At 50.4% G+C, this 26735-nt stretch overlaps 1 protein-coding gene across 19 annotated transcripts in view; it reads right to left on the bottom strand.

Annotated features, from left to right (window-relative positions):
* Positions 1-26735, bottom strand: part of NFASC (neurofascin) — a 178508-nt gene that overhangs the window by 122696 nt on the left and 29077 nt on the right. Inside the window, exon 1 of one of the 19 annotated variants that reach the window (XM_058701643.1) lies at positions 16204-16493. The exons of 17 other annotated variants lie outside the window; for them this stretch is intronic. In XM_058701643.1, coding sequence (XP_058557626.1) covers positions 16204-16295 — 92 coding nt within the window. In that variant the 5' untranslated portion in view covers positions 16296-16493. Of the gene's footprint in view, positions 1-16203; positions 16494-26735 lie in introns of those variants that run through there. One more of the 19 variants, XM_058701648.1, reaches the window with a different exon arrangement.

Genomic DNA, 26735 nt, shown 5'->3' with positions numbered 1-26735 from the left:
CTGTATGATTCCACTTCTCTGAGGTGCCTGGAGTGGTTAAATTCAGAGATAGGAAGTGGAACCGTGGTTACTGGGGGGGGCGGGGAGGTGGATCTGGGGAGTTACTCTTTAATGGGGACAGAGTTTCGGGTTGGGAAGGTGAAAAAGTTCTGGAGATGGATGGTGTTGATGGCCGCACGATGTGTGTGTACTTCACATTAAAGAACTGCACGATTACAGGTCGTGTAGGTTCTATCACAATAAAGAAGGCAAACTAGACACAAGCTATTTCTGTGGTGAGATGAAAACTCATGACTTGGTGGTACTAAAGGGGATGACGGGCCAGATCATTTGAAATTAAGAAGGCTCTGCGAAGTCCTCAAAGCCGATGGTCATGTTAACCAGTCTCCAACCAGGAAAGTCTAGTTTGAGAAGCACCAGACAGGGCATATAGGATGCCTGGATTCCACTGTCAGCTGTGTAACTAGACTAGTTACAGAGCCCCTGGCAAGGGAGGCACTTCTCCCCATACCTCAGTTTTTCATCAATCTGTACAACAAGGGTGTTGGATTCGATCACCAAAACCCCTTCAGTTAGGCCAGGGGAGTATACTAAAAATGGAGTATATTGGGGCACCTGGGTGGCTCAGTCGGTTAAGCGGCCGACTTCGGCTCAGGTCATGATCTCGCGGTCCGTGAGTTCGGCCCCGCGTCGGGCTCTGTGCTGACGGCTCAGAGCCTGGAGCCTGTTTCAGATTCTGTGCCTCCCTCTCTCTGACCCTCCCCCATTCATGCTCTGTCTCTCTCTGTCTCAAAAATAAATAAACGTTAAAAAAAATTTTTAAAAAAATGGAGTATATTAACAAAGCAAATTGAAAAGCTCCCTAGACATACCAAATCAGAAGACGTGTGAGAGCCCAGAAGTCTGGGTGTGAACAAGCCGAGATAGTTCTGAGAACCACTGAGGCAGGACATTTTACGTTTTTATGACAGATACTGATCCGGACAAGCCACATCGTTAAGAAAATAAAAAGCACAAACACCCAAACATAAAACAAACGCATTAGGAAATGAACAGGAATAAAGAGGATAATCACTTTTGTAAAACATGAGGTGTAAACAGAAAGGAGCAAGTTCATTTTTCAAAAGTCAGAATTAATGTGTCCAAAGGAGTGCTGTCCTTAAAATCACAAGAGGCGACCACCCGCGTTCTCAGGAGGTGGTTCCTGCTCAAAAAATTCTTAAAACTTTACACGGGGGGGGGGGGGGGGGGGGGGTTCCTGGGTGGCTCAGTCGGTTGCGCATCTGACTTCAGCTCAGGTCATGATCTCTCATGTTCGTGAGTTCGAGCCCTGCGTCGGGCTCTATGTTGACAGCTCAGAGCCTGGAGCCTGCTTTGGATTCTGTGTCTCCTTTCTCTGCCCCTCACCTGCTTGTGCTCTGTCTCTCTCTCCCTCAAAAATAAACACTAAAAATTAAAAAACAAAAACAAAAACCACTTTACTTGGAACTGACTTCCGAGTCCACTTAAAGCACAACAAAATCAGCCTCCTTTGTTTGGAACTAAAAGTATCTGCATTCAGTTCGATCATATCCTTATTGGCATGACATATGTACACTACATGACTTACTGTCCTGATGAGGAAATCAGCTTCCTCTAGAAGGAAAAAGACTGGCCCTACATTGAGGATATTGAAAGTATGTGCCCCAGCTCCAAGGCAAATTCCAAAGCAGAGCTCAAACGTGTTTCAGATAATGGCAGAATTGCACGTTTGGCATCCCGGAGTGCCCATCTGGGAAGGGGCGACGCTCACGTTCTCCAAGCTCAGAGCTGAGAGCTGGAGCTGGGGACCCCCCGGTCAGCACTCGCCCGTCAGAGAGCGGGGCCAGCGGGGGCCATTTCACAGGTGAAGCCGCTAAGGCCAGAGGGGCCCAAGGATTTGCCTACAGCTGTCACACAAACAGGTGGAACCAGATGTGAGCTTTCCTAGAGAATCCTGAACAGGCTAACTGCCTTTGAACCCACCGGTAAAATCGGGGCTGGACAAGAATGATAGGCCCGGCCCACCAGGCTGTGATGTCAAATCAGAAGAGGAGGCTCCAGGCCAGCCGCTTTCTTCATCGAACAAAAGACTCTTTTGAATTTACTGAATATTTTGGCACCAGCCCTGGTCAGTTCTTTCTCCTTCGGTGGGTTGAAAAATATTCCTAGCATCCCACAGAGTCCAGTGAGAGCGGAGCGGGTGGAAGATTCTTCCTCTGTCGGGCCACGCAGACGCTCTCGTCTTTGAGAAGGAGGCTCCGGTGGTCTCTGCCCCCAGGAGGGCAAGGTGACTGTGAACATTCCCCGGGCTACTGGCTGCCCGGCCATGGACTTCCTCCTTGAAGCCCACTGTGTTATTCTCAAGTGTTCACTTAGTCCTCTTTCTAGTGAGACCAATGCCCAATGGCTGGTGTGTGTGATTCTGTTTATTTTCTTTTTCAAAATATTTATTCATTTTTGAGAGAGAGAGCACAAGTGGGGGAAGGACAGAGAGAGGGGGACAGAGGATCCTAAGCCGGCTCTGTGCTGACAACAGTGGGCCCAACGCGGGACTTGAACTCCTGAACGGTCGGATCATGACCTGAGCTGAAGTCGGACACTCAACTGACTGAGCCACCCAGGCACCCCAATTCCCTCTATCTTCTATAACATCCAGCACTGTGTTGGGGACAGTGCAGGCACTCAGCCATCATGTGGTGAGGACCACGGTGCTGAGTTACGTTATCACGAATACCTACTAGGGGCTGGGCACACGGATAACTACTCTACTGATATCTCAGGATCTGACTGTACTCAGTATCAGTACTGATACTGATATCTCAGTATCTCCGTGAGTCGTCATCACAGCGTGGTGTGCGAGGTGCTTTTAACTCTCCTTTTTAGATAAGGAAACTGAGGCTCAGAAGGGTTGAGTAGCCTGTTCGAGGTTAGGGGGAGGGGCTTGGGTGCCAGTCTGTCTCCTGGGCTCCCAAACCAGAGCTCTTCACACTCAGACATCACTCACTCCCTCCTCAAGGTCCCAAATTAAGGAGGTAGAACAGGCCTTCAGCATCTTCTACGTCAGACATCCTCCCTGCCCCAGCCCCCTTCTGCTTGCCTCCGCACAGTCCCATCCTCCAGGCTGGGGACGGGGCAGGAGGAAGGGACCTGAAAACCCAGAGGGTGATTTCGGGAACGAGCACCACGATGAGTGACCCTGGAAACACTTAGGGCAGATGGAAGGGAAGCTGGCGGACAGAGAAGGGTAGAGCCCTGCCGGGCACGGACCCCTCCCCTCCGTTTCAGGGCCACGCTCTACACACACTTCACCTCCACGGCTGGGCGTCCTGTGCCCGTGCCTTCCACCGCTCCCAACGGGGTGAGGAAGCCACATCACAGCCACGTGTCCAAGGAGAACAAGTGTCACTCCAGCAGACAGCGGGATATGTTTAACCTCCCAAAGCAGACCTTAATACTTCTGCGCGCAGTGTAGAAACCAAGGTGCTGAGACCCTGTGGCACGTATCTCACGGCCACCTGGGCCCCCGACACAAACAGGAGGCGGCAGAAACAGCACGGAGCGAGTCCGGGTCCCAGCTCTCCGGTAACTCTGGGCCTCAGGCACTTCATCCCTACAGCAAGGAGGTCACTGCGTGGTCTGTGAAGGGCGTCCCAAAGGCTCAGGTCTAGAGTTCGGTGACCAGGCTGCAGACAGTGGAGAGCTGATTCCGGAGATAGGGCCTTATCCTGGCACACTCCCTGGGAACTTGACCCTGCTCCCCCTCAACCACAGGCAGACTCTGACAGTCTTCGAAGGAAAATGCTGACCTCTGGCCTGGTTGATTCCCAGTTAAACAAAGGACTGCAAGCTGGTGAGCCCAGGACTGTCGTCCGAGGGCTGGGTCATCTTCCACCTGCCAGCTGACTGTTGCACAGACTCCACACCCCAGCTGCACAGGCCACGGCGGGGGGTGGGGCGGTGCTCTCTGGGGGGCCGTCACGCCAACAAGACTTCAGTGAGATGTAAGTGATGGGGAGGGGGCCAGAGAGCAGGGTTTACGGGTCATCGCTCCAGTGCAGTCCCAGCCCCGCACGGCTGTCACTCAAATCCAGGCTTTCGGGGCACGAAAGCTGGTTCACCTGGCTCTGTCCAAGCTGAGACTCCATGTCAGATAAGTAGATATGCTGGGATCCAATGGCCCGTGGGGGCTGGCCCCACATGGCCTCCTACCACGATAAACCAGACCCTGAAAGCAAGTCAATGCCTTTCTGTCTTGTACAAGGACCTGCCCTTGTCGGGGCACCTGGCGGCTCAGCCAGCTAAATGTCCGACTCTTGATTTCAGTTCAGGTCATGATCTCACAGTTTGTGAGATCAAGGCCTGCATCGGGCTCTACCCTGTCAGCACAGAGCCTGCTTGGGATTCTCTCTCTCCTCTCTCTCTGACCCTTCCCCCACTCACATGATCTCTCTCTCTCTCAAAATAAATAAACTTAAAAAAAAAAAAAAAAGGCCTGCCCCTTTCTTTCAACTTGCTGCTCAAGGTCTACTTTCCAGAAAGTTCTCCCGAGGGCACCTCCAATGCTCCCTACCCCACAAGCTGTACGTACGTGATTTCCAGGACCTACACACGGGTCCTCCAAAGGTAACAAAAATCCCCCAACTCCCATGATTATAGCTAAGTAACTCCTGGGGTGTCTATACCCCATGTGAGAGATACTGTCTTAGGAAACCAAAATCTAATTTTAAGAAGATGTCTTTCAATCACAAATTAGAATCGCAAGTGAGAAGTTTTATCTTTACAAGTGGTAGAATAATATAAAAGCGGTTGTCAACATTCTCAGAAAATTCAGTGCGAACCCTGAGCTACCCAGTTTGTCACTCATTCATCCAATATTTATTGAGTACCTCCCAGGTGCCAGGTGATACTCTTAGCCATGGGACCCAGTGCTAAACAAGGCATTGTCCCTGCACTGGAGGAGTTGACTGTCCAGCGGGGGAGGCAGGCAATGAAACAGTAGACTAGTAGACGGCACAAGTGCGGTGAAGAAAAGTAAAGCAGGCAGAGAGGCTAAGTGAGGGATGTGGGAAGCCCGGAGGGGCTGCTTGCCACAGGGTGGTCGGGAAATGACACCACAGCAGAGGTCTGAGTAAATAAGGTGGCACAGGGAGGGAGCTGGGAGGTGATGGAGAAAGACAGGCCCCAAACAAGGCAATAGCAAGGAAGGGCCCCGCTGCATGAGCCAGCCAGGGTCTCAGGAAGACCCCAGGGCCCAGCGTGGCAGAAGTGGGGGGAGCCTCGGGGAGGGGCGGCCGTAGGGAGTCCTGAGGGGCAGGAAGGGCCCCCGTACGCACCCAGGACACCTGCGAGGCGTCTGACTTCATGGCAAGTGTGAAGTGACAGGTTTCTTCACCCCTGTCTCTGTCCACTCCCCTGAGTCCTTCGTGTACCTCTGGTTGTCCCCACCAAACGGGAAGCTCACGGAGGGCAGGGGCAGCGTCTCTCCCCTCATACCAGGAGTGCCCAGATGGCACAAACTATGCTCTTCCTACCTTCCCTGCAGCCTCCAGCATAGAGCCCCACTCGCAGTGATGCTCCACTGGGTAGCGCCTCCAATCCAGAAATGTGCTCCCGGGTCTGGGGGGCTATGAGCGTTAGCTCTGCCAGGCCTCCAAAATCAGGAGGAAAAGGAGAGGACTGAGCATCCAGCACCAATGGACAGGTCCCCCATGTGTCACCTAAAGCCCAGTGACTCTGCACAGGTGTGGCCTACCTCAGGTACACCCGCCCCTCCCAGGGTGGGCCACCTGGGGTCCTCGAGGCCCAGGCACCACTCAGTCGAGGCTGGTCCCCCCGTCCCTCACACCGTGGCTCCACAGTGGGGACAGAGCAGACACCAGGCCTCACAGCACTGCAACAAACAGCTCCATGCCTCCAACTCTGCACTGCCCCAGGGGAGCCCCAGTGGCCCGTATCCATAGCAACCATCAGCTATGAGTTGCAGTCCTCCGAGGACGGGCAGGCGGCCGCCCTCTGTGCTGGCCTGTTCTGAAAGGACAGACACGTTTGTCTCGCCAGTTTGGGACGCCCTCCATTCCTGAAAGAGGTGTCTTCATCCATTTTCATGTCCCCTCTCTCTGTCACCAAGGTCCAAATGGACACGGTGCATTGATCTGAAGACAGGATTTTCTCTGGGGTTCTATATGAGGCTGATCCTGCCTCAATCTTGCTTTTCAATGACCTGGGAACCCAGGGTGGGGACCACGAGGGAACAAGACCAAAATGACATAACCAGAAGGAACTCGAAACGTTCCTTCCTCCTGCTTCTGGTCCAGATGGTGCCTCACACCTGATCTCACCGTAGAAAAATCTGTCTTTAGTTTTGAAAATAAATTAAAAAATTAAAATAAAAAAATCAGACTGCTAATAATAAACACTTCTCTTTTCTCTCAGTTTCTTTAAGGAGAGCCCAGCCCTCACATCTCTTTTCGGGCAGGCAGACAGAGCCTTCTAAGTTTACCTTAACCCTGCAGGTTATGGCTTACACGTGGGCAGGGCTGAAGAGCTGCCTGGGGTGAGTGGAAAGAGGTTCATAGGTTGTCTTTTAAAATAAAACATTAACTAGGGTGCCTGGGTAGCTCAGTCAGTTAAGCGTCTGACTCCGGATTTCGGTTAAGGTCATGATCTCAAGGTTTGTAGGTTCGAGCCCCACGTCCAAGTTCTGTGCTGACAGTGTGGAGCCTGCTTGGGATTCTCTCTCCCCCCGCCGCCCCCCCCTCTGCCTCTCCCCTGCTCTCTCTCTCTCTCTCTAAATAAAAAAATAAACTTAAAAAATTGTTAAATAAATCATTTACTGCCCCCTGCTAGAGACACTAGCCAAGCTAATCATAGAAAATACGTTCAAACTCACAAAGCAGGCTTCCATGCAGAAACTGGGCACACGGAGCCGGCCTCACCCCAGAAGGACAGGGATGGCACCACCAGCTGCTCCTGTGACCGGGGGCCCCACTCGCCCCGAGAACCCCAAATCACCTGATCGCTGGACAGGGTCAGCCCAGATCCGAAACTGCTCCTCTCCTCTCCTTAAAACTACCTCTTTCCGTCCCACCAGCTTGAAAGACACCAAACCTTTTTAAATAAAACTCAAACTCTTCATCCCTTGCCACAGCCTCAGGGAAGAACTCTTTCTCACGTTCCAGTCTTCACTCCTCCCCTCCTCCCAAAGAACTGCCCTGTCTTTGAAATAAAAATCAATCCCACGGTCCTCTATAAAGTCCAGAGGGAAAATGTGCCATTTGGCTGCCCTCAATCCTATGAGGAAGCACATCTGGTGGGGTTTTACAGAAGCACATTCCTGCAGCCTAAGAGACGGTCCCGGCCCCCTCGGCGCTCTCCTGACCTTGGGTCTTCCCCTGCCTATACTCACGGTGCACAGACAGGGCAGCATGAAGCCCCGCTTTCCTCATCCGTAAAATGGACGTGATTGTACCCATCTTACAGATCGCTTGGGGTGGGGTGGGGGGGTCTAAGTGAGACAATGTACATAAAGTACTTTGGCAGCATCTGGCACATACAAGTGTTGGTTGTTACCAGTCCTTATTTTTGTGGACCACAAACTTTTTGAGAGCAGATACCAAGGTTTCCTGGTTGGGTCTGCTGCATCTAGCACGGTGCCTGGCACACTGTGGATATTCATTAAATAAAAAGGGAAAATGTTTGCTAAATAAATCTAGTTGAAGAGGCTCTAGGCTTATTTCCCACCAGTCCCTGTTCCACCGCAAGACAGCTTTGGCTTAGCATTGTTCTCCTAAGGGGACAGTTATCCTCACATAACCTTCTCTCTTGCCGCTCAGGAGAATTCCAATAAAATCAAACAGTAGGAGGAAAATGCTCTAAGAAAGGGAAGCCTCTCTGCATACCACCCTGCCAGGTCCCGCCAGGCCTCTCAAAAGATGTGCCCTCCTCCCCCTGCCTCCTGGACGGTGTTCAGTAACCAGCTGAATAATGAACCATCAGAGGGGATTCCAACCGGTGGCAATTAACACTCTTCCAGCTGGGAAGAGATTTAGCTCTGCGATTCCCAGACCTGCCGAGTCCCCTTCTCTCTTCCAGAAAACACCAACTGCTGCCATACCACTTGGGAGGACCCCACGGATCAAAAAGAAGAACCTGATTGATGAAACAAGACAGGCCAAGTGTCCATAATTATTGAAGCTGGGAGATGGGTATATGGGGATTCATGATAGTGTTCTCTACTTTTGTATATTCTGAAAAACAACCCAAAACCTTAATTAATAATTCCATATTTTACCAAAACTAGGGCAAGGAAGCCTAAAGGACTGCTCTTTTCAAATCACAGGGGAAACTCCAGGCTTGGATTTCCATTGTAAAGAAAACGTCCAGGAAATTTCTGTGGCTCATTTTCATCTGAAAGACCAGGGAGGTATTTAGGTGGTGTATAGAAAGAGTGTTGGCCTCAGTGAGCCTGGGCAAGTGACTTAACTTCTTGGAGCCTCTCCTCGGCTTCCTTACCCTTAAAACTCCGGTTGTGACCTATCTCATAGGACAGCCCTATAAAAAGATATAAAGCAAGCAGTACTTTGGTAGCACCTTGAACGGTACCTAATAGCACAGGTATCTGATAGCACATAATAGATACTTGACAAAATTTAGTTTCTTTTCTCTCCTTGAAGAAACAAAGATGTTCTACTGTATTCTTATATTAAGAAGCTTAACGGACTCAAACTCCAAAAGTCTGGCAGGGGCCAAGAGTAACTAAAACACACTGAAAAAGAAAGCTTCTAGAAAAAAGAACTCAAAATTCCATTGCCTGGAAAACCTAAGTGCCCACTACCCATCAAACACTGAAGTATTTGAAGGGTACCATTTGCCACAGGCACCAACTTAGAGGAGACAGGGTACCAGGCTAGGGGAGCATGAAGGCACACCACTCTGGGCCTTGGGCAGCAGTGAATTTAAGCAGGAGGAGCTGCTAGGAGGGGCTGCTGAGCATTTAAATACCATAATGACTCAAACCGATATTTGTATACAAACGTTCATAATAGCAGCATTATTCACAACAGCCAACAGGCAGAAACAACTCAGATGTCCATTGACAGATGAATGGATAAACAAAATGTGGTCTACCTATACAATGAAATGTTATTCTGCTTTAAAAAGGAATGGAATTCTGACACTTGCTACAACATGGATGAATCTGGAAGACGTTACGCTAAGTGATCCAAGGCAGGCATGCAAACACTACATGATCCTACTTATATGACATACCTAGAGCAGTGGGATTCCTAGACACAGAAAGTAGAATGATGGCTGCCAGGTGCGCCAGGAGGAGTGGGGCATGGGGAGTTAATGGGTATGGAATTTCAGTTTGGGAAGATGATAGTTCTGGAGATGGATGGTGGTGATGGTTGCACAATGATGAAAATGTATCTAATGCCACTGAACTGTACAACCAAAAATGCTGACAATGGTAAACTTTGGCATGCAGATTATAAAAAGGTTCTTAAGCTGAAAACAATCAAGACCCAGAAGACTCTGGAAGAGACATTGATCTCTGCCTCCTACATATACACAACTGCCTAAAAGAATTTAGTTTCTTTTCTCTCCTTGAAGAAACAAAGATGTTCCAGGAGAAGCTCTATCACCACAGACAACTACATTATGATATAAACTAGACAGGGGAGACAGGGAGGAACTTAGTAAGGCCTGACTGATCAAAGTCTTCCGTGTCCCATTGTTTCTGAGTGGCACAGCAAACATTTGTTTACCAAACTCTTTTTTCATCTTCCTGTGAATTGCATTCCTTCCCTTTGAAGTCCCAGACCCCTACCCCTTCTCCTTATATATTTGCCTGACTGTCTTTGGATTTTCACGTCTGTGTGGATTCCCTACATGTATGAAATTAAATTTGATGTTCTCCTGTTACTCTCTTTCATCTCAATTTAATTCTCATTTCAGCTAGAAGAATCTTGACGGACATGGAAAAATTTCTTCCTCCCCAACAGTGTATTTTACCACAGAGAAATAATGATGATGATGATGATGATGATGATGATGATGATGATGAGAAGAAGAAGAAGAAGAAGAAGAAGAAGAAGAAGAAGAAGAAAAGAAAAAATACCATAACGACAGCATCTTGGCTTTAGTTTTTATCCATTTTCCCCAAGAGATAAAAGCACCCTTAAAATATCCTTAAAATATGCTCACTTGCAGAGATGATGGGATCCCAGAAGGGTTATGCAAATTGCAGCAAATCCTTAGCACTGTGTCCTTCTCTACCAGGTTGGCACTGGGTCTTGCCACTATGTAAGAATCAGTGTCATGTGCTACCCTTCCCTCCTGCCCCAGGAGAGGGGAAGCTGCAGACCTGAGCACAAGGAGAAGGGTGTGGTGTGGTCAGCCCCCGTCCCCAAGACAGCCAATAAGCCAGGCTCCTTATTCGTCCTCCAACACATCCTTGCCAGGCAGGACACACACAGGCTGGACCTGAAGTCTGCTTCCTCTCCTTCCTTGACTCTCAATTCATTTAAAAGAACCCCTGAGTTTCAGGGGAGCAGCTTTCATACCCACCTAGATGCCAAGAATGGCAGCGACAGTGGTAACAAAGCCTGTGGCAGGAGAGAGGCCAGCTCAGTTGCCTGTCTACCACCACATTACCCAGGCTTTCCCTCTCAGAACCCCACATCCATTTCTCATGGTTGAAAGTCATCCCCCACATCTTGAGTTCTGCATCCACAGCCCATAATTCCCCCAAACCTCCTCTCCCTACCATTTCCCTGGAGTCAGTGCCAAAGCAGAGGGAAGAGGGTGATCTTTCTCCTGCCACAGACCCAAGGCAGCAGTGGGCTAAAGGGCTCAAGAGGGACAGAGAGGGTGCAGAGATGGGAGATCCCCTGGCAGGGGCCACGCCTGTGCAGGAGTCTCAAATAACTTATTCTCCCCTGAGGCTTATCTATCCCTAGCAGCAACAAAGACCATATTGCACACACAAGGATATCCAGAACAGGCAAATCAATCTATAGTGACAGAAAGCTGCTCTGTGGTTGCCTGGGGCCAGCAGCTGGGGGGGAGACTGCCTGCAGATGGGATGAGGGCATTTTCAGGGGTGATGAAATATTCTATAACTTGATTGGAATGGTGGTTACATGGGTATATGCATATGTCAATCTCATCTGACTATACCCTAACAATGAGTACATTTTATTGAATGCAAATTATACCCCAATACAGTTGAATTTAAGAGTGAAAAAAATTAAAAAACCTAAGAGCTCGGGTACAAGAGTCACATGCTTTAGTAGTAATTTAGAAGGCAGATCTTAAAGGCTTACGCAGGAAGACAATGCATCCCAAATGACCGTGCATTTACCAGGCGATTCTATGATTCTACGCTGAGTCTAAAGGGCCTGAAGACCCCTCCTCCCTCCACCTCTCCCCACCAACCCCAGAATTTCACATTCAGGCAAACAAAGACCCCATCAGACCTCTCCTCAGGCTGCTGAAAGTTGAGTTCCAAACGCTCCTCAGAACTGGTTAATCACATCCTGTCTTGAGTAGAGATTTGTGTGTGTGTTGGGGGTGGGGGGGAACAGGGCAGCTGGCACCTACCATTGGCTCTTGGGGTATGTTTAGGCCCATTACCATGTCACTTACAACGTCTTCCTCTACAAAGAGCCCCCAGCAGGGGAGCTGAGGGGCATGGGGAGGGAGAGAGCCCTGAGAACAGCCCAGAGCCTGGAGATTGGAGGCAGTTACTGCTATGGCTTGTGCAGGTTTCTGGCCCTCAGGCCTCTGGCGCATCTGCAGTTTGCAGAATGTTCCCTCACAGACTGTTTTTAGGGAGGAAAAGCACTTTAACTTTCTAATACTGTATTATTCAGGTACTTCCAGATTCCTTATTCTGTTTTTTATTCCTCTTCTCCCAGCAAAACACAGTGTTTTCCAACATGTGTGGTTTGTGGGAAGCTGATGGCTTCAGCAGTGTGGCCGCATTGCTGGCCCACCCTGGAGGCTGACAGACAGTGGTTCAAGGTCGGGGGGGATCTCCCTTTTTCCCTTCAGAGGTCCACAACCAGGGAATGGGAGTTAGGAGGAAGGGACATGAGGAGGACACTTGGATTTGTTCAGAGTCAGAAATCCAGCTCCAGGGTAGTCAAAATTCAGATGTGTCTTCATACATTAACATGTCCTGTCCAACCCACCTTCCTCTTGAGGATACGTGGTTCTAGGAAAAACAGAACCACACTCAAATCCCGGCTCTCCCACTTAATCACTGTGTGACCGAAGGCAAGTCACTTAACCTCTCTGTTTTCCCTTCTACAGGTAGAATGGGGATTGTGGTATCTGACTCATCAGGTTGTCCATGAGACTGCATGAGGAGATACATCAAAAGCACAGGGCAGTGACTGGGGCAGCCAGAAAGCATTGTATCACCCTCTTCACTTAACTCCTTCATGCTGACCCTGCTCAGTCTGGAGCCAAGTGCAAAGTTACCTCTCCTTTTCAAAAATGACCATCAATGTGGGGCTGACTCTATCACAGGGCCCTGCTTTAATTAAGCTTCCTATGCCAGAGGAGCAGTATGCAGCATTCGCCTGGAGATGAGAATGTGGGTCCTTAAGAACTTTTAAATATCAACAGATGTTTGCTTTAGTCGTGCAAAGTGTCCCTGAATCCCCGAGAAGTAGAAACTGGGCAACGTTCAGCCCAGGGACAGGGGAGAGGTGGGAAAAGGAGAAGGATGCTGGCAGAGAAAGGAAAGGGTCTGGGGCAGATGCAATCAGGACAAGGGGCCGAAGAGGCAGAGAGAAGAAGGTGGATGCGGGACGGTGGGCTGGATGTGCAGTGCTTGGAAGCAGGGCCCTGGAGAGCCCATCACGGGGCAGAAGGGAGGGCAGAATAAAACCATGATTCAATCCCAGGCCCCCGAAACAGCTGGTAACGGCCGAGCTGTGGGGAAGACGTGCGAAGTCAGAAACAGGGAATAAACCAGAAGTGGACTCTTATCTCTGTAGACCCAACATAAATGGTGATGAAGGCAGCCCAGGGAGCAGGGGTCCTGGACCCTGAGCACGGGCCTAGCACTGGCTCCTCCAGCTAAAGGGAACGGCAGCAGGACGCAGCCAGAGGACCGCTGGGTTATTTAACCCGAGTCAAGGTGAGGAGCAGAACTCCTAGCGCTTGGTGAGGCCACCTCCCCCATGCAGGCCCGGGACCCAGTGTAAGACAGTGCAGGGCTGGGTGGGAGAGAGGCCAAAATGGCTGTACGGTCCTGGATAGAGGGGTCTTCCTCCCTCCTCCTGTGCTAAATGACTTCACGGATTAGTTCATTTACCTTCACAGAGTCCAAGAAACAGGTGCTATTAATGTCACACTTGACAGATGAGGAAACTGGGAGGTCAACCCACCAGGGGTAGAACTTGGACAGGAGCCCAGGAAGCCCGACACTGGAACCCATGTGTCTGACCACTCCCACACACCACCTCCAGGTGCTGGTGCACTCGCTCCTCACTGCACAAATCAAGGGAGAAGAGACAGGGCTCCCACCCCCACACGTCCTTCTCTGAGGCTGCCCCCATGGTACAGATCAGGGTGACAGAGGGCAAGAAATGGGGTGAGTGGCCCTGCAGGCGCCTGGCTGAAGGAGCCCCCATCCCACCCAGATGGCTCGTCAATTCCACCTCAGCTCGGAGAGCCCCCAGCAGCGGTCCCTAATCAAATGTGAACTATAGATGCTTACATCCTATGGAAGGGGTGTGGTTCCAGGAACAGAGCCCTAGCAAAGCCATGGATTTCTTTCTGGGTGAACGAGGCACGTCTGACCTAAAGACCAAAATGAAAAGCCTATTAACCAACAGGCTGCTCCAGAGACGCCTCTCTTGGCATCTCTTGGCTTCCTCTCCCTACCTGGTGAATGCTCAGCAACCTCCCCCCTGCCAGCCCTTTTTCCAGGTGCCAAATCCCAGCTGGGTGCTTGGCATGCCTGGAGGCTGCTGATTGGTCACACCCTATGCTACTGATGCGTGGTCCAGCATCTCTCATGGACAGGCCCCTGACAGAAAATCCCTGGCATGGTCATCAATTCAGAGTCCAGGCTGCAGGATGGCCCCCTCCTGAAGTGCTAGATGCTCCTCAAAGATCTCCAAGGAAGATTCCACACGACCCCTCTGCTATTGGGAAGTCCTTTTTTTTTGCATTTGATCTCAGTCCGTCTTGTGTTTTCCAAAACAAAGCATGTGGCTGCCTTCTACTGGGAGGCAGCCCAGCCCAAGGGCTCAAGAGAGCAGGGGCTTGAGCCGGGATGGACCGCTGGCTTGGTCATGGACAATGGGACACTGGGCAACATGCTTAACTTCTCTGGGTCTCGGTTTCCTCAATTCTAAAAGGACAGCAGCACAGATTGTTTGTTGGGAGGTTGCAGGAGACAACAGATGTCAAGTACTCGGAGAAGTGCCTGTCCCAGGATAAGTTCTCAGGGAGTAGTCGCCTGTTACAGTTACAGTTGCCAATGGCTTTCCCATCCCTGGGAAAGGCCACCTTGCCTACCCCTCCTGGTACACAGCGGGTATGTCTTCTCGAGACGGGAGTCGCCATGGCATGACTCAGCCTGCCTGCCTCTCTGAGGAAGGTCCTTGTCCCTGTTCCTGGATCACCCAGGAACCTCCTGCAGCAACTGACAACCATAAAACAGTCAGTAGGAACCCCCCAAAATCTTGGTGGAAGATGCCAGGTCATTCCTCCAGGCCAGGTGCCCAGCTGGGCGGACTGTAGTTGGGTTGACCGTGCACACTCCCACTCCTGACCTCCAGAGGTGTCTCCAGCTCTGGTGCCCTCTCTTAGTACAACAGCATCCAGGCTGGCACATAAATCACAGAACAGTGCTCCTAGGGGCATGCAGATGCTTCTAAAAATAGTCACCGCCTCTTCAGACCGTGGGAGGGGAAGGGAAGTGACTGTCCACAGTGTCTGCAGGCATGGAGAGCCCAAGTTGGAGCTTCAATTCCCTGCAGGGCCACCTCCTCACCCCACAGCCCTGCGACCAGGATCAGGGCAGGCCATCCAGGGATGCAGTGCGCTCAAGGAAGCCTGCATTGTTTGCTTTGTGCACTCGGGGAAGGGAGGGGCCTGCACAGCTCCAAGACCCTGACACTGCCCTAGGGAAAGGTCTGGCCTGCCTTTGGGGAGATTTTCCCTTTCCGGTTTGAGCCTCCAATAACCTAGAATCAGCCCATTCTGGCTCTAATGCAGCCTCAAACCTTCCTGGGTTAAGTAAGGTCACAGAATCCTCAATTCAAACAAAAAGTTCAAGTCACTGAGTCCGAGCCCTGCCCCAAGGAGCCATGTATCCATGAGGAGGGCAAGAGAGACAGTCCCTGCCACCGGCCTCCTTCTCCCTCCCAACTCCCAACCAAACTAGCACGCAGTCCTTCGAGTTGGTTTGAGAAGGAAATGTTTCCTAAATCAGGGGAGCTCCGGGCCAGAGCCACTTACAAAAGCCAAAGGGAGCACCATTAGCTCCTGACAGAGTCGGGTGACCCACGTCTGCCCCGGGCCCTGCTTCCCTCTTGTTTTGGCTCAACTCTAAGTGAAGGGGGACCGGGATTCCCTGAATCAGAACCTGCTCGGCATCCCTAGAAGCTGGCGGAAAGCAAAACCGCTTGGTCTCCCTCCTTCCCAACCAGCAGCTTCTGCGTTCCTGGGCTGAGATCCAGAGACGCCAAGACTGAGACGGACAGGCTCGGCCAGAGGGAGAGGGCTGTTTTGGGATGGTGGGGCCCAGAGCCAAGGGCTGGGGGAGAGAAAGGGAGGGGCTCAGGAAGGCTAACCCAGAGGGACAGGTCACAGAGGCAATACGGGCTTTGCAATCAGAGGCACAGCCCGAGTCCCCCCTCCGCCAAATGCTCTTCAGCACCTCACCTTCCCAGACACCCGTCATTCCTCAGGCCGAAGCTCCCCTGCGCAGCCTTGTCCCTTGCCGCTCTGCCCTGAAACTGCAGCTAATCCCTCATTATCGCTTCTCCCCCTTCTGGCCTGCTCGCTTCATGTTCCACATGCTAACACCAGGCCGGTCTGCTTCTTGCACGAAGACCTTGCACACAAACACAACTCCAGCATCGTCAGGAAATGAGGAACCGTCCTAGCACAGGCCACTCTGGAGTCTTTGAAGGGCACAGCAGAAGGACTCACCCGGAAGGAGGAACGGGGTGGGGCAGGAGGCCAGGAGCAGGGTGGAACAGACTACCCCACCTGTCTCCTGAACGAGTCGAGCTCCGGTTCATCCAGTGCCATCTCAGTCTCCCTCCATGGGGACAGGTGGGGATGGAAAGCTAGGCGTTTCTTAGACCCCAGGCCATTCCAGTGGGCAGACGGAGGCCTGAGCAAAATCCCAGCTGGACCGTCCCCCTGGGTGCTGGTCTCAGAGCAAATGCAGCAGCCCTGCCCTGGGCGGAATCAAAATAATTCCTGGTTTCCCTGCTCCTTGCCACCTCCCACTTGCCACCTCCCCAGCCCTCCGTGGCAGAAACAGGGCTTTATTATCTCAAGCCCACCGCGTCCTCTGAAAGTGCTGTGAATGGAATCCCACACAATACACTCGTTTATTAATAACCACTCAGCCCCCCGCCCCCACCACGGCTTGCTCATTCGCTCCCCGCCGGGTCCCCCTCATGCATAATGGAGGAGTTATGTGGCCCATGGCACAAGCCAGGCTGTGCTGCTCAGGCTCTGAAGGGATAGACCGAGGGAAGTACCAGGCTGGGCCAGGCTCCCCGAGGCAGGGGTGGGAGGAGGAGCAGACCCCCCAGTTAAGACGAGGAGATGTAATGTTTTGTGGGTGGTATCGCCCCCCCCCCCATATGCATGCCCTACCCCAACCCAAGCCGGGATGACAGCAGGTCACGTAACATTTATTCAACACCCACCCCGCCCATCCAAGGCCCCACAGAGGACCAGGGCTCTCTTAAGGTCAACATCAGCCCACTCGTCCACTTCTGCTCTAGGGCCTCAGGACAAATTTCTCTCTCTTCTGCTCAACAGCCCATCACTACATTTGACTGCAGCCATGTACCTTCCATCCAACACTCCAAGTCCTGTCCAGACCGCACATCTCCAGTCCTGCCAGCTGCCCCCCATGCAGCTGCTTCCATCCCTGCACTGTCCTGTTCCCCTTGTGATGCCACACTTCTGACGGTCAGCCTTTCTCTCTTTTTTAAAAAAAAATTTTTTACGTTTATTTATTTTTGAGAGACAGAAACAGAGTACGAGTGGGGGAGGAGCAGAGAGAGAGGGAGACACAGAATCCGAAGGAGGCTCCAGGCTCTGAGCTGTCAGCACAGAGCCCGACGCGGGGCTCGAACTCACAGACCGTGAGATCGTGACCTGAGCCAAAGTCATACGCTTAATTGACTGAGCCACCCAGGCATCTCTCAGGCTTTCTCTTAAAGTGTAAAGGCCAGCCCCCCCCCCCCCCCATCCTGATGGTAAGAGTGTACCTTGCTAACATTCTTCTGGAGGGAAATCTGGAAATGGATCTAAAAGTCTAAAAATGTTTATGCCTTGTTTCATAAATTCTACTTCTGAGAGTAGATCTTCGGTAAATAATCATGGATAACCAGAATATAAAAGTGAGTCACACAAATGTTGATCAGAATATTGTTTATAATGGTAAAAAGTCAGAAACCGTGTAAACAGCCATCACCAGGGGAAATGATAAACTATGGCATGTCCATGGTTTGGCAGGAAGTAGCATGTGACAATAAGGGTTCTAGAGCCAGAGGCCTGGGTTCAAAATCTGGCTTTGCCATTTACTGGCTGTGTTACCTTGGACAAGTTAGTTAGCCTCTCTGTGCCTCACTCTTTTTATTTGTATAATTGGGTTAATGATAGTATCAATCTCAAGTAACAAAATTCGATGAATGATAGTTCGGGACACATATGACAAATACCAAAAAAAAAAAAAAAGTAAGTTGGATTCTTACTACTATCATAAGCCAGGAAATATTACATAGTTATTAAAATGATGAGATAATGTAGAATACTATTTTATTTTATTTTTTCATATAATTTACTGTCAAGTTGGCTAACATGCAGTGGTTTTGGGGGTAGATTCCCGTGATTCATCGCTTACATACGACACCCAGTGCTCATCCCAACAAGTACCCTCCTCAATGCAGAATACTATTTTAATGATATGAAAGACTATTAAGTGAAAAGAGCAGATTGCAAAAACACAGTAAGAATGGCTCTTTGGGTGGCGACATTATGGATAATTTGCGCTTCTTCCTTTGAGCTTGTTTATATTTTCTAAATTTTCTGCAAAGAACACAAGCTACTTTCATTAAAAGGCAAAGGTATCTTAACAGTATGGTGCAATCGCCCGCGCACAAGACAGCCCTGGTTCCGGATGCAGCCGTTCCTCTGGGGAAGCTCACCTTGCAGTCAGTGCCTCTCTGACCATCGAGTCCCATTACTGCCTCATACTGAGCTTTAAGTCAACAGTGTAGCCCCCTGGCCCCAGCTCCCTCCTGCCCCACAGACTGGCCCCAGACTGGCCTTTTCCCCGGGGGCGGGGGGGGGGGGGGGGGCTACTGTTGAGCCATTTCTCGTCCTTATAATGAACTCGGGCTAGTGGAGTTTGTAAGAATGTGGGAAGGGGAGCTGAGAAAGGCACAACCAGAGTGGAAGGTGTTGGCCCTTAGGTTCAGAGCCAGAAGAGAGGGGAGCACCCCAGGCTGGGGGGGCGGGGCAGAGGGAGCCCATTTTCCATATCAGCAGGGTAGACGGGGTTAAGGGAGAGACCAGATTTGTCCCACATTGAAGAGGAACAAAAGGAGGTTAGATTCTGAGGATCAGGCAATCATCCAAATGGGGGGTGCCCAGTGGGTAGGGCTGTCCCATTGCTTTGGAGTTCTCCTGGTTTCTGGAGGCTTCTTTGGAGGCAGCCATACTGGCCAATCGCTCAGAGCCAGCTGTGTCACAGCCTCCTTCTCAACCGAAGGCGACGCCCCCGACCCCCATCCCCACCCCCCCACCCCCCCCGCCCCCGGCCTGCCGAGTGCAGAATGGGGAGTGGGAAGGGGGTGGCAGCCAGAAGGAAGGAAGGCAGTAGGGAGCCTGGGGAGCTGCTCAGGCTGGCCGGCCTGAATGTGGGTCACATTCGCAGAGGACAGCCCACACCAGGACAGGACGGCTGGGGCCATGGAAACAGCTGGTGTGCCTGCAGGAGAGCTCCATCCCATCCCAGGTCCCAGGCGGGGCTCCCCACCCCCACACCCCGCAGGCTCACCCCCCTGCCACCCGCTGCCCTCCCCTGAGAGGACACGTGTGCCAAGCCCAGTCCGCCCGCTCTTCCACACCAGAAGAGATCAGCAATAAAATGATCTGGGGGACGGCTGACCTTGCCAGAGTGTGGCCAAGGGACTGCCTACAGGGACAGGCTGGGTGAGCCTGGGGCCCTCAAACTGCAGTCGTTAGCTGACTGCTGACTGACTGTGCCGGCTAAGGGTCTAGTTTCCTCTCTGGGTGCCTCATGATCACTTCCTGGGATGGAAAGTGAATTCCATCACAACAGGAAATTTGCAGTCGTGAAGTATTTCGTCTGAAGGATCTGAGCAGCACTGTGGGTGGCCCCTGTCAGAGGAGCTGTGGAAATCCCAGCGGGAGAGCCCCTCTGTGGGCCCGCCCGGCGCTGAGACCCCAGGATCACACGGGGCTGGCAGTGGCCGTCCAGAAGGAAGCCATTCAGCAGTGAGCTGGGAGGACACAGTGAGGAACCCCCACAGCAGCACGGCCCGAGCCCGCACCCACTTGAGTCTGTGTCTGCCTCTGCTGTGGTGTGACTGCTTCGTGGGTGTGTCTGTGCTTGTGCCTTTGAGCATGCGTTTGGGAGTCCGTGGGGAAGCACACAACCTCTGCGCCCCTGGGAACCTCTTCAGTTCCCTGAGCCTGAACACTTCAGTTCCCAAGTGTGTGGCCCAGTGAGTGTGAGCAGTCTGCTTGGCTGTGTATGTGTAACTAAAAGTGTTTCACGGTATGGATAAGTCTACCTGCTTGGCTTGGTGGGTATATGTGTATGTCTGTCCCATAGTGTGTGTCTTGTATGTGTGACTTATATTATTAGTGTGGTTTGATATGTGTGGGTACCTGTGTTAGTGTGTCTACAGGTGTTCCAGGACATGTACGTGGTGTTGAATGCAGGTGTCCTTCAGTTTTCAGGATAGTATCTTCTGTCTGTGTGAATGTGAGTGTGTGTGTGTGTGTGTGTTCAGTAAGTCTCATATATGGACATGTGTTTTGATGTGTGGGTCTCTTGCATGTGTTTGTCCTGGTTCCTATATGTATGTTTGGAAGTGTGTATGTCTCCTTTGATGTGTGAACTGTATCTGTGTTTCTGCACATGTGTGTGCATGTGTGTGCAGAAGCAGAAGCAGAAGAGGATGGGGCAATCCCGTGGTCTCCCTGTATTACCAGAATGTTCTCTGGTCAGGAACGACACTGAATGACTCATCCCCAGGCAAACCCTGCAGGGGCTCCCTGTTTCTGCAGAATAAAATTCACCTCCCCCAGGCTGATATCTAGGAAACTCCTTGTCAGCATCCAGTAATCTGACTACACATGCTTTTCTCCAAATGCCTGGAAGAGCCCACCTCTACCTCTGCTTTTTATGTTTCTTTTCCTGGAGTTCCCTCTTTTCATTTCTGCTCAACAAAATCCTACTCATCCTCTAAGGTCCACTGTCAATGCCACCTCCTCCAGGAAGCCAGTTCAGCCCTTTGGCTGGACAAGAACATTTCGGCCTCTGGTTTCCAAAGCACATTATGTATACCCCTCACTAGGCACAGATCTTGCCCTCCTTTATTACAATGATACGTGCAAGTATTTCCTCCCCTATTGGACGATGAACAACACATAGGGGCTTCATCTTGACCTTTGTAGTTCCCAAGGTGCCCGGTTCCACGTCTGGTACACAGAGGCCTGCAGTAAATGTTTACTGAAATATATGACTTGAGTTTGGCTACCCGGCAAGCTGAAAAAGGAGAGAGCAATCACTGCCCTGGGTAAACTGGGTAAACACAAGCCCCGGTCTGAGAGCCTGCAGGGCTAGGAACAGCCATTTACCCTCCTTGGACTCAGGCTGCGTCTGAAGGAGCTTCTTCTAGGAGCCAATGCCGAAGGTCAGATGGAACAGCTCTGCTAGCTTCTTCATTCTTGGGAGGCAGTTACCTAAGAACTGATCTCTCTCAGGAACTAGGCACAGCTCCAGAAGCTTCATCCACACTAGCATTCATACGGCTGACTGCTGCAGCCAGGACAGAGTCCAGTTACCAATTTTCCTTTGGCAATTCTACACGCACATTCCAAATTCCAATGTTCTCTCCTGTAGGCTGAGCTTTGGTGCTGGAAAGATGCAGCCTACCAGCCAGATCTCCGGGCTCTGGAGCTGAGGCAGCTGGCTGCTGCTGCTGCTGCTGCTGGGGCAGGAAGCAAGCAGCACTTTCCAACACTTGGTGCCAGCAGAAGGAGCACCTGAACAAAGATGGGTATGCCTATACGGTCCTTGAAAAATGCAGCAATGTGTGACTCATAATCTGGGGGCAACGCACCAGAAAGGCTAAAATCTTACAGAAGAACTGACATTGCCAAATGTTGATAAAAGATGTACAGCTGGAATTCCCAGGGATTGCTGGTACAAGAATATATTGGCATGATCACTTTGTAAAATAGACACTGGGTATTAAAGCTGAACATACTTATATCCTATGGCACAGCGGCATCTCTGGGTATTCACCCAACAGAAATCAGTACTTATATCCATGAAAACATATATCCAAAAGTGATTATACTGAAATATATACAGAATTGCAAGAGTCCCTGAATAGCCAGAACTACCCTGAAAAAGAACAACAAATCAGAGACTCGCATTTCCTGATTGCAAAACTTACTATAAAACGATAGCCGTCAAATCAGTGTGGTCCTGGCATCAGGACAGACACACAGACCAGTGGAATAGAATTGAGAGTCCCATACATCTATGACCAACTGGTTTTTGACAAGAGTGCCTAGTCCACTCAATGGGGAAAGGGCAGTTTCTTTAACAAATGGTGCTGGGGGAGCTGGATTTCTACATGTGGAAGAATGAAGTTGGACCCCTAAATAGAAGTGCTAAAACCATGAAACTTTTAGAAGAAAAAAAGAGATAAATCTACATGACCTTGGGTTTGATAACAGATTCTTACATGTGACACCAAAAGGTCAAGCAACAAGAGAAAAAATAGATAAATTGGACTTCATCAAAATTTAAACCTGTGCATCAATGGACATTATCAAGACAATGGAAAGACAACCTGCAGAATGGAAGAAAATATTCGCAAATCATACATCTGGTAAAGACTTCCTAAAACTCAACAAGGAAAAGACTAACAACCCAACTTAAAAACAGGCAAAAGACTTGAGTAAACATTGCTCCAAAGAAGATGTACAAATAGCCAGGAGGCAAGTTTGGCAGTTCCTTAAAAAGCTAAACATAAAATTACCGTATGAGCCAGTAATTCTACTCCTAGATATGCACCCCAAAGAATGGAAAACAGGGACTCAAACACATGCTTACAGACCAGTGTTCATCACCACATTATTCACAATAGGCAAAGGGTGAAAACAACCCAAGTGTCCACGGATGGATGAGTGGGTAAACAAAATATGGTACATCCATACAATAGAATAGTATTCGGCCATAGAAAGGAATGGCTCTCTGGTACATGCTCCACGATATTGATGAATCCTGAAAACATCATGCTAACTGAAATAATCCAGACACAAAGGGACAAAGCTCATATGATTCCATTTATAGGAGGTATCCAGTATCATCAAATTCATACAGAGAAAAAGCAAATTAGAGGTTACCTGGGGCTGGGGAACAGGTAATAAAGGGTTGTGCTTAATGGCGACAGAGTTTCTACTTGGGGTGATGGAAAAGTATGGAAATCGAGAGTGGTGATGTTTGGATAACATGGTGAAAACACTAAATACCACTGAATTGGACACTTAAAATTGTTCAAATGGCAGGTTGTGTGTGTGTGTGTGTGTGTGTGTGTACACATATTCAGTTCAATTTATTTATATATTTATTTACTGCAATGATTTATTTTTTGAAAATCACTGCAGCATCTTGCTCTGCTTTGCTGTCAAATTCATCAATATCTGACCCCAAATAAGTGATTGTGGAGATAAATGAGACAAAGACGTGAAATAGGTTTCAGAAGTGCTATTTTCCCAGAGGGGATATTCTTTAAACCTTGGAGTGAGAGGGGATCTATTCTTGGCTCTGAAATTCCACTGATCTTATCCACTTCTGGGGCCCAGTTGTAAAGTGGGGACAGTGACACTCGCCTCCAACCTGTCTCTGAAATCTAAGAGCCAGACTAGGCTGCCCTGACCGCCCACCTTCCCTCCAGGCCTCTCTCAGATGTCTTCAGTTCCACTCCTTTCACTGCTGACTCCACCTTTTTGAATGAGGAGGAAAAACACCACAACCCAGTAGGTCAAAGAGTCCCAGGACATTGGCCTAGGGGCTGTGCCCAAAGCTTCTTTGCCAGACTTCCAAAGCTTGCTACAATATTTAACCTTCAAAGGGAAGCCCTGGGTTGTGCAGGTCAGAGCAAGAGACATGGCTATTTAAAAATTTTAAAACTCAACTCACCAAAGACACTAGTTCACCTATACTTCTCACCAGCCTCCCTTCTCCTCACTGTCCCCAGAGATGGAGAATGGCCCCCTCCTAGCCACACTGATGGCAGTAAAAACCTGTCTTCTAACCCTTAGGAAGATGGGGATGCTATTCTAAGCCTTTGGGTTCCCCCACTGACCTTTCTCTTCCCCAGCAGCTTGGCAATACCATTTTATGTTAACCATCCCACCACACTCCCAGGCTATAATTTGAACTTCATCTTCTTAAAACTCCTAAAATGCGTATCTTTCTTTGATTTCCTGGAGGTGTACATAAGTCAATAACCATTCACGTCTTCTTTTCATTGTATGCCCATAAAGCCTTCTGACTGATCATTTAAATGAACACACCAGAATTCATACATTTAAATGAGCACCGCCTCTTTCAAAGACATCCCCTCGGGAGGCTACATCCATATTCCAATACTGCTCCCGCCCATGCTTAGAACATTTCTGAAGCTTCTCTTTTAGAAGCGCTTTCAAAGCCTATAGCATATTCTTTTGATGGGCCCCCATGGTGGCAAATTTCTATCCTATGAGGATAGATTTGATTTTATTGTTCTTAAGTTGAAAGATCAGGCCAAGAATGAAAACGATGGTGGGTGATGCAGACGGGAATACTGTTTCATGTCAAAAGCAAAGAATGCTTATCAAGGAAAGATCTCTGAAGACTATGCCCGGGGAGGATGAAACAAGGTTTTCTGAGCACTGGCTCCATGACAGGAACAAATGTACAGCCCCCAAACGGTGTGGCTTTGGAGGGCAGCACATGCATGGGTCACAAGATCTGGTAACATCATTAAAGACAGTTGCCGCCACTAGATTGCTTTGTTGTGTCCACTCATGTCACTGTGTCTTGACCAGGGGTTAGGAACTAGAAAGTTTCCGAAAGTAGCTGCTAAAGGCCATAGCCTAGAGTGGGCATAGGGAGGACGGCCCCCTCTCTCAAAGGAAGATCAAGTCTGGCATGTGCCAAGAAGGGGGCGAAGTCTGGCAGTTCCTCCGTAAGCTAGACATTGAATTATCACGAGACCCAGAAATCCCAATCCTAGGTCTACACTTAAAAGAAACGAAAACAGGGGCGCCTGGGTGGCTCAGTCGGTTGGGCGTCCGACTTCGGCTCAGGTCACGATCTCGCGGTCCGTGAGTTCGAGCCCCGCGTCGGGCTCTGGGCTGACAGCTCAGAGCCTGGAGCCTGTTTCGGATTCTGTGTCTCCCTCCCTCTCTGACCCTCCCCTGCTCATGCTCTGTCTCTCTCTGTCTCAAAAATAAATAAATGTTAAAAAAAAAAATTTAAAAGAAATGACAACACGTGTTCGACCAACAACTTGTCCGCAAATGTTCATAACAGCACTCTTCACAAGAAACAACCCAAACATCCATCAGCAGATGGACACGCGGAAAGACCACCCATTATATGACTCCATTTATATGAAATGTCCAGAAAAGGCAAGTTGGTAGAGTTAGAACAGAATAGGTTAGTGGTTGCTCGGGGCTGGTGGGGGGGGGGGGGGGGGGGGGGAGGGAGAATGGGGAGTGACTGCTTAATTGGTAGGGGGTTTCCTTTGAGGGTGATAAAAGTGCTCTGGAACCAGACAGTGATGATGATGCATGGCACGGTGAGTGTATTAAATGCCACTGAATTGTACACTTTAAAATGATTAAAATGGCAAATTTTTATGCTATGCGTATTTTATTACGAAAAAGAAAAAGAAAAAAGCCGCGGGCAGTTTCCATGCTAATCCCTGGCAGGAAAGTGGGGGGTGGTAGGCGGAGGGCAGGGGTGCCAGCCCTGGTTGGGAGTGCGCTCAGGCAGCAGTGTTGAGACCTTCCCAGGTAGAAGAACAGAAAGGGAGGTGCAGGGACATTGGCCCTCAAACCAGGGACAATCAGCCATGTGCCCTGGCCCTTCACCACAGCAGTACACTCAACCCTGTGACAGCCCCTTCCCAATGAGGAGTCGAGAGAGCCATGTGTGGAAAAAGATGCCCCGTGCGAAGAGGCAGGGACAGTTCCCAACATAGAGCCAGCAAAGGACATTTCTAATACAGCCGGTTTTCCTGTCGACTCTAATCTCTGCCTACAGCATCATGACCATCTGATTAGGACACCACTGCCATCTCCTCCGGGCCATCAGGGCTGTGAGCCTCTGGGCTGGGGAGGGGGCAGGGAAGGAGTGTCCTTTCCCTGGAGATAAAGCTCTTCTCTCCACCAGCAGCTGCTTGTCGTGCGGACAACCCGGGCCACACTCCTCCGCAGGCCACCACCCCGCCTTCCCCAACTCCCCAAGAAGGCTCACAGATGCTCCCCAGGCACGTCTGCAGCTCTGGCTTGAGGCTTTATCAGGAAACTCACACCCCAGCCGGGCAGCTGAGGCTGGTCTCCAACCACCCAGCCCCCTTGGCAGCCTCCAGCTTAGGGGTATGTTTTCCTAATCTCTGTGCATGAGGATTTACAAATTCGGAGAACAGAGAAGACTCTTGGCAGCAATTACAAGACTAATAACATTAAGTCTTAAATGGTTATTACAGACCCAGATCCCTTATTAGTCATGACAGCCAGTGAATCAGGGGAACGGTGAATTGTAATGCATATGAAAAATAACTTTAAAAATTCAACGGTCTCAATCACTGAGGCTCCGTGCAGCTGGTGGACGTAAGACTCAGTCCCTGGGAAAGACCGGGACGGCCCCCAGAGGGAGCCTGCATGGTGTGAGGGCCTGCTCCTGACTCCCCGGGGTCAGGGTGGTGAGAAGGCAATGCATTGAACCTGTTAGCAGAGGTCGAGAGGCGGCATAAAACAGGCTCCGAGCAGTAGCACTCAGAGCGCTTGCACGGAGGCAAAAGGCCTGGTGGCTGGGAAGCGAGGGAGACGACCCTTCGAGGGAGTCAGGCTACGGCCCTGGTCATCTGTCCGGGGCCACACAGGGCTGGGGAAGGACCGCTGTCGAGAGCCCAGAGTCCCGACGCCGAGAGCGGGCACAGTGGTGTCATCCCAAG

Source organism: Neofelis nebulosa, chromosome 15, assembly GCF_028018385.1.
Source record: "Neofelis nebulosa isolate mNeoNeb1 chromosome 15, mNeoNeb1.pri, whole genome shotgun sequence".
Lineage (NCBI taxonomy): Eukaryota > Metazoa > Chordata > Mammalia > Carnivora > Felidae > Neofelis > Neofelis nebulosa.
Note: the sequence above shows the minus strand (reverse complement) of the source record. Positions and strands in the feature narration are given on the sequence as shown.